Source organism: Echinops telfairi, unplaced genomic scaffold (assembly GCF_000313985.2).
Source record: "Echinops telfairi isolate 266 unplaced genomic scaffold, ASM31398v2 ScPeMD7_7416;HRSCAF=8454, whole genome shotgun sequence".
NCBI classification, from domain to species: Eukaryota; Metazoa; Chordata; class Mammalia; order Afrosoricida; family Tenrecidae; genus Echinops; species Echinops telfairi.
Genome location: NW_022111316.1, coordinates 4,923,629 through 4,931,612, shown reverse-complemented (window position 1 = coordinate 4,931,612; position 7,984 = coordinate 4,923,629). Strand labels below are relative to the sequence as shown.

Sequence of the window (7,984 nt, the reverse complement as noted above, 5' to 3'; positions counted from 1 at the left end):
AATGCATGTATGTATGGATTGTGATAAGAGCTGTAAAAGCCCCCAATAAAATTATTTAATAAAAAAAGAAATCAAAGGGATTTTTTCACTGCCATCAAGTCTATCCCAACTCTATAGGACTCTACAGAGGGCCTGTAGGACAGGGTAGAACTGCCCCCGTGGGTTTCTGAGGCTGTAACTCTTTACAGGATTAAAAAGTCTCCTCTCTCCCCCTCAGAGCAGCTCGTGGTTTTGAACTGCTGATCTTGTGACTGGTAACTCAACACATAACCATTACATCACCTGGGCTCCTCAAAGGGCATATTACGTTGGGCAAATCGGTTGCAAAAGTCTCCTTTAGCTTGTTAAAAGGCAAAGATGTCACTTTGGCGACTGAGGTATGCCTGACCCAAGCCAGGGTATTTTCACTTGCCTCACGCTTGCGAAAGCTGGACGCGAATACGGAAGACCAGGGAGGAAATGACGCATTTGAGTTATGGTGTAAAAGAATCCTGAATATGTGGGAGTGGGGAGGGAACACTAGAACGGATTGTGACTACACAGCTCATTGTAAAAGCGATTTAGCCACGGGGAGAAGAAAGTGCTAAACTTGATATGGTAATAATTGTACAATTCTCCCTGATATGATTGAACAATTGAATGACTGAATTGCATGATATGGAAATCATGTGCCAATAAAACTGTTTGGACAAAAAATAAAATTAAAAGAATGCAGGCTCAAGTACGGATTGTCAGAAGGTTCAACAACCCTCTCTTGGAAGAAATACAGCCAGAATGCTCCGAGAGGTGAGGATGGCAAGACTCTGTCTACATTCTTTAGACATGTTATCAAGAGAGACCAGTCCCTGGAGAAGGACGTCATACTTGGTAGGGGGTTCATGAAAAAGTGTTTTTTAAAAAGACCCTCAACGAGGCAGACTGACACTGGTTGTTATTCATTGATGGCTATGATTCAAGACAGACTGGAAGGCACTTAACCCCCCCCCCACCCCCCCCCGCCCTGTGGATGCAGGGCAGTTCTACTCTGTCACACGTGGGCCACCCCAGTCAATCAACTTAGCAGCAACTGGTTTGGCGGTAGACTCCTTGCCCTCCACGGGAGAGATGCGGGTTCGATTCCCAGTCAATGCACCACTAGTGGTTGCAGGCAGCAACCACTTGTCTGTCGGGGAAGGCTTGCTGGCTATTACCAGGTTTCAGCAGAGCTTCTGTGCTAAGACAGTCTGGAAAGGAAGGCTTGGTGATCGATCCCCTTCTGAGAAGTAGCCAAGGAAGCCCTATGGAGCCCAACGGTGGGACCACCAGCAGAACATGGGGCCGACACAGGAACGGGCAGCATGTCATTGTGTGGTCCATGGGGCCACTAGAGTAGAGGGCGAACCCAAGGTCATCGGACAACAGAATAGCAAGGCCCAAGGCCAGTTCAGTGGCATCTAACAAAGTCCAATGCTAGGGAGAAGACTTGATCAGCGAGCTCAGTGAGGACGTGATTGAGTCAGGTGACAATGCAGGGCTTACTTAGCTAGGGGTAGAGTAGGAGGTGCCCAGATCCTAAAGTCCCAACAGGCCTAGAGAGGCCTTTGGTAGAGAACTGGGTGAGGAGTTGGTCTGCAAATTGCTATCTGCTGTGGGAGCTCGGGCACAGCAAGGCACCAACCTCTCTGAACCTCAGGAGTCTGATGACTTGTGACATCAAAGGAAAGGATTAGACTGATCTGACTCCAAGACAAGGAGCCCTGGAAGGGCAGGGCTCGAGTGTTTGGCTGCTAACTGAAAGGTCAATGGTTCAAACCCACCGGCTGCTCTGTGGAAGGTAGCGGTGGCAGTCAGCTTCCATAAAGAGGGAGACCTTGGAAACCCCTGGGGGGCAGCTCTCCAACTCCAAGATGGAAGGTCGCAGGGTCCTTGTGCAGTTGAGGAAGCAGAGGGTGACCACAGCCATACCCTCACAGCAAAGCTAGGAGGGGAGAGGCAGAGGGAGGCAGGGAGGCATAGGCCCGAGGAGACTGAGGACTGGAGCAGAAGGGATTGGCTTTCTGTAGGCCCCAAGGTCCCTCCAGGATGTCTTGCTGACACTAATCTCTAGGCGGCCGCTCGGAGGGGGCCTGGTACACCCAGCGCCCTATCAACCCCTGGCAGGCCACCAGTTATCAGTGGCCCCCATGCAGCAGCATACTCTCTGAGCGTGCATCGTTCCTCACCCTGACTCTGCATGGGGGCCCCACTGTCCCCCTCCAGACCCAAAAGCCAAATCTGCTGCCCTCAATGTCAATTCTGACTCACAGTGACCCGAGAGGGCAGAACACAGTGGCCCCACAAGGTTTCCAAAGGTTGTCAGTCTTTCCGGAAACAGACTGCCCCATCTTTCTCCCTCAGAGTGACTGACTGGTGGGTGTGAGCCACCAGCCTGCTGATTAGCCGGTTAGCATGCTTTAAGAGTTGTGTCATCAGAGCCTCTACCGCAGTGGTTCTCGACCTTCCTCATGCCCGACCCTGTAATACATTCCCTCGTGTGGTGGTGACCCCCCCATCATAAAATTATTTTCGTTGCTACTTCATCACTGTCATTTTGCTACTGTTATGAATCGGGCAACCCTGTGAAAGGGTCATTCAACCCCCAAAGACCCACAGGTTGAGAATTGCTGCTCTACAGAGACATGCTACACACACACACACACACACACACACACACACACACACACACAGAAACACCTCAGGACAGGATAAACCCAGAGGACATTAGGCCGGCTGGAATAAGTCAGTCACAAAAGGGCATCCACGCTTGTAAAAAGTCAAGATTTTCATACTCAAAAAAAAAATCCCTTCTTTCGTAACTCCATGTTTTTGTGAACTCTGTGACGCCCTGTGGAGGGGCAAGATAAAGATAAGAGTCTGAGGGAGACGCAGGTAAGGGCCCCACAGCCAGGCAGGGCGCAGCGCTGCTGGTTTTCTGACTGTTAGCAATTCAGGCACCAGGCCAGGCCTGGCCTCCCAGGAATTCAACGCCTTTCAAGTCCAGTTTAGACTGGCTTCCCTGGAGCAGGGGAAGGAAGTGAGGACCAGGAAGCAGGATTCCAGGTGGGGAAAGATAATGTCAGAAATTCACACTGGGCAGCTCTATCCTGTCCCATAAGGAAGGACATCGACTTGGTGGCAGCGAGTTGGGCTCTTTGTTTGTATTATTAGCCGAAAGTTGAACCAGCTTGTGTGAGTCCAGCCACTCATCAAAAAGGCAAGGCTCTTAAAGAAGCTGACTGCCCCACCTGTCTTCCTCTGGAGGAACAGGCTGGAGGGTCCAAACCACCAAGACTGTTGTGGGCATTGAAACTGGTTCTAGGGTGAGCCCACACCTGGTGCAGAGCTTGGCTGGGATGTCCAGTGGCTTGGCCCAAGTTCCCCTCAAAGCTGGGCTCCGGCAGTTGGAAAGATTCCTATCGCCCACCTCTCTCCATGTAGGGCCCTGGGAGACTCACATGGCTATGAGGCGGGCCACGGTGGTCTTGAACCGGTCAAAGACGTAGCCAGCGGGGAAGGTCATGAAGTTGTTCATGAAAGAGGCCAGCATGAAGATGAGCAAGAACTTCTGGTCCTGGGCTTCGAACCCTGAGGAGAGGAAACAGGATCTCAGGCACCCTCCCTCCCAGCCATCCCCCTTCCTACCAGGTGGGTGCCCAGCTGGAAGGAGAGACAGCCTCTTCCATCCCCGACAGCTTGCCCAGTGAATGGGCCCATCACCCTCCCCATCCCAGCTCCTTTTCACAGGGTACCTGAGTGGTGCAGAGCTGGTGCTCAGTTACTAACTGAAAGGTTGGTGGTTCAAACACACCTAGAGGCTCTGAGGAAGCAAGGCCTGGAGATCTGCGCTTCCATAGATTAAGGCCAAGAGGACACTCTGAGGCTCAGTTCTGCACGGTGACACTTGGAAGCACAGCTGAGTCCTAATCAACTCAAGAGCTGAATCCCTCGGGACCTGGCACTAGCCTTCCCAGGCACCTCCTAGGCCGAGCCCCTCCCTCTCACCCTAAAAAGGATGGCAGGGAAAACGAGGGTGAAGCCCTTCGTCCCCCTGCCCACTGCCTGGAGCAAAAACAAAACTGGCTCATAGAGTTTCCAAGACTGCAATCCTTTTGTAACTTTGATGATTTGAGTGGAAGCTTATAAAGCACCTTGGTTTTCCATTCAACAATTCATACCCACTTTTTGACTTGTGACATTGATCGTGAACTTCACCATGTCACAGCCCTCTTCCTGGATTCCCTGTGTCCACTGGTCCTTCTTTCCTGTCCCTTCCAGCCTTCTGCGGTCTGTCCCAGAGCAAATGGTGTGTGTGCATGTGTGTGTCCCTGGTATTAATGTTCACCTGATGGCCCTGTCTCCTGTAGAAGTCCTGGTGGCGTAGTGGTTACCAGTTGGCCTGCTAGCTGCCAGGTCAGCAATTCGAAACCTCCAGCCTCTCCAAGGGACAGAGACAAGACTCAGATTTCTACTCCCATCAAGATTGAGCAGTCTCAGAAACTCATCCAGGGCACTTCTACCCTGTCCCATAGGGTCGCTGTGAATCAGCACTAACTCAATGACAGGCAGAGAGTTTGGTTTTTCGTTTGGATTGTTAGCTGAAAGTTGAACCAGCTGTGTGAGTCCAGCCGGTCATCATGAAGGCAAGGCTGTCATCTGTAAAGCAGCCGACTGCCATGCCTGTCTTCCTCAAGAGGAACAGGCTGGAAGGTCCAAACCACCAGCCTTTTGGTTAACCACTGCACCACCAAGGCTGCAGCCTCAGGTACTAGGGACAATTCCTCACCCCTACCTACCCTCGCCAGCCTGCTCCGTGGCATTGCCCGGGTCCAACGACTTAGCAGTGGTTTTATTCACGTCCTCAAAGTAGCCCTCCCTTTTGAAGACAAACACCAGCGAGGTCCAGCCGAAGAGAACACCGGCAAAGCCCAAGCATTCCAGCAGACCCGACAGCAAAGTGGCCACTCGAAGGGCCTGGCCTGACACCTCCATGGCTCCAGGTGATGTAGGCCCTTAAATTCCACTTCTTCCCACCTCCCGGAAGGACCACAAGAGCTGCGATTCTTGTCCTCTATGTGCTTGGAAAACTCCCTCTGGCGAGCCCTTTCCTGTGGGCAGCTCCGTGGCTCTGGCTACTTGAGGCTTGGGCAGGAGCCACTGGTGGACACTTGTCTGGATTCTGCAAAATAAGGAAGGCAGAGGCGGCTTGGAACAGGATTGTGGGGAAGATATAAGGGGATTGTGGGAAAGGTAGGGGATTGTGGGAAAAGAACAGGACAAAGGGGTCTTTGAGGGAACAGAAGGCCAGGCTGCTGGCCTCTCAGCTGGAGGAGGCCAGCCGTTAGAAACAGCTGCAAGAAGCATGCCCAAACGAGTGTCCATCACTGGCACCTGGTCGGGAAATACTTGCACACACAAGCTGGACAGCGGAGAACACAGTTCTGACAGGCAAGCTCAGGAAGACTGGGGGCGAAACAGATAGGTAGAGAGCTGGTCCGGTGCCTAGGAAGGCAGGTCTGACCGTGTATTTCCGAAACAAACAGCCACTGAATACCTTACAGAGCACAGCCCTTTTCTGAGGCAGGTGGGGTTGCCATGAGTCAGAATCAATAAGTAACTGTTCTGGTTTGGTTTGGACCAACCTCAGGTTACAGATCAGCTCATGGCTGACCCAGAGTGACTTGGGCAGCAGGTGACAAAACTGGAACTTTTGACTGCAACCCTTGAGGGCCGTCCTGTAAAATTAAAAACAACCAAACAGCCCCAACAGGCCCATCCAGGCTCCTGGGGAGCGGCGCATATGTTGTGCTAAATTCTCCCAAGAGGCTGACAGAGCGTTCGGTTGGATGGATTCGGTTTACTACACCCCCAAGAGTCCTCGTTCGGTACAATATTAACCTGCCCAAAGTCACCCAGGGCCCAAAGTCACGGCCAGGCCCTCCGGTTAAGGTCCAGAACTAGAGATCGCTGGGGACCGCCACCACCCAGGCCGAGCTCCCAGACCCATCAGCTTCCCGGGGGGCCAGTCCCGAGGCCGCCCCGCGCAGCAGTCCACGCCGGTCCCCCACCCAGACCCCCTGCCCGCGCGCGCTGGGGACCTCCGCCGCGCGCCCCGCCCGATCCTACCGCGCCGCCGCCGCCGCCGCTGCCGCTGCCGCCTTTTGAATTCGCGCCTCCGGCAGCTCGTTCCCACCAGTCCGGAAGGGGCCGCTCACTTCCTCCTGCAGCATGCCCCTCGGCCCTCTCCCACCGCCCCAGCACCCCTCGGGCCCCAGTCCCCCTCCCCCCACCTCCTACTCCCCTCGTCCCTGCCCCTCCTCTGCCGCCCCGCCCCACGGGTCCCCTAGTCCCCTCCCGCCAAGTGGACGCCATTCTCCCGCTTACCGTCGGATCCGCGCCGGGGTTCCCCCCGACCCCTCCCCGAGCCACGGAAACTGGAACCCCGAAAGCGGACTTTCCACCAGCCATCCTCCCTTCTTTTCACCCCCCAAGGACCCCCGCTGATTGATCGCTCCCTGCCGCGCCCCCAGGCCCTGCTCTGAGAGCTCCAGCCAGACCGCGCTGATTAAGTATTCATTCGTCGCCCCATTTTTTATTAATCAAAGACCCAGCTAATTGCCCCGCCGGCTTCTGATCTGCCGGAGCTGGCCGGTGTCACCAGCTGTGTGGCTCTCTGAGCCAGCGAGCCGGCATCTCTCTGGGCCGCAGAGGCCGGTTCCCCTCCTAAGCCCCCCTGCAGGGAGGGCTCTGTGACTAGGAGAGCCTGCAGACCCCCCGGGGACAGGAACTCAGCCCTTCCTAGCCCAGTCCTCTCCTTAAAAAGAAGCCATGGAGTCAGGAACTCAGTCACCCTGAGGGCCAGGAGTGGGCATCAGGCCGGCCCTGATTACACACTGATACCCGCACTCACCAGTCACTCAGCTGGAGGTATTTGCCTCACAGGTACCGTGAAGGCCAAGGCCCCAAACACCCAAGCCGGCTGCTGTTCAGTCCGTGTCACCGCAGGGCCACGCATGTCAAAGTGGAGCTGCCTCCGTGGGTGTGGCTTGGTACCTTTGCCTGAGGATTCTGACTCATAGCAACCCCAGAAAGAAGGACAGCCCCCGTGAAGTTTTCTAGACTGCTGTAGAAAACGGCCTGGTCTTCCTCCCACAGAGCCATTCAACCTTTCTGCGCGCAGCACTTACCCACTGCACCACCAAGCCTCTATACTGACCGTTTGTGGTTGGCGGGCGGCAGAGTAGAATGGCATTCCGGAGGGTGTCCACGGCTGTGACTGCAGGAGCAGATGGCCAGACCACTAAGCCTCTCTTCTGAGGCATCTGTGGCTGGTGTTGAACTGCCAACCTTCCCATTCTTGGCCACACACCCATTTGTACCGCGCAGGAACGCCTAGGAGCGGACAGGTCCAGGCTGCTTACGGTGCTGGGGACTCCATTTCACAGGGAGCCAGGGCCTCTAGCTTGGGTGGGGGCTGAACGCAAAGGAACTTGGCCAAGGTCACTGCCACAGCCAAGCATCGTATGTATGCACAGCGGAATAGTGGATTTCGGAGAAAAGAGATCTTTTTTTTTTCCCTAGAGAAAATTAATTGATGGAGAAAAAAAAGACTCTAAAAATATAACAGTCCAGGACAAGCAGAACTTAGATGCGAGATGTTCAAGATTTACTGCAAGACACTAAGACGCTGAAATGAATTCAAGCCCTCTCTCCTGCCCTGGCTTACATTTTGTTCTCCTGGAGACCTGAGGGGATCAGGTAGTGTGAAAGTAGCAAGGGAGGAACAGAACTCAGTCAAAGCAGAGAGAAAGGAGAGCTTTTGAATGTAAATCTGCAGGAGCCTTCTGAATAGCCCGCCTCTCCACCTCTCAGGCTACTGGGACAGGTCACCTAGGGCTCTGTCCACCTGCTCTTAGCCACTGGAGGCTCTCAGTGCCCGACCTCACACGTCATCAGTGTCTGCAGAAGG

General features: G+C 54.2%; 1 protein-coding gene across 4 annotated transcripts in view; it reads right to left on the bottom strand.

The window, feature by feature from the left end:
• The window catches only part of SLC43A3 (solute carrier family 43 member 3), a 21,455-nt gene extending 14,138 nt beyond the window's left edge, over window positions 1–7,317 (bottom strand). The window contains exons 1-3 of one of the 4 annotated variants that reach the window (XM_045297077.1): window positions 7,232–7,317; window positions 4,812–5,194; window positions 3,474–3,603 (exon numbers count right to left, since the gene is read on the bottom strand). In XM_045297077.1, the coding sequence (XP_045153012.1) occupies window positions 3,474–3,603; window positions 4,812–5,007 (326 nt within the window). In that variant the 5' untranslated portion in view covers window positions 5,008–5,194; window positions 7,232–7,317. Of the gene's footprint in view, window positions 1–3,473; window positions 3,604–4,811; window positions 5,195–5,406; window positions 5,492–6,141; window positions 6,207–6,925; window positions 7,009–7,231 lie in introns of those variants that run through there. The other 3 variants (XM_045297076.1, XM_045297078.1, XM_045297079.1) reach the window with 3 other exon arrangements.
• Between the last annotated feature and the right edge of the window lie 667 nt (window positions 7,318–7,984).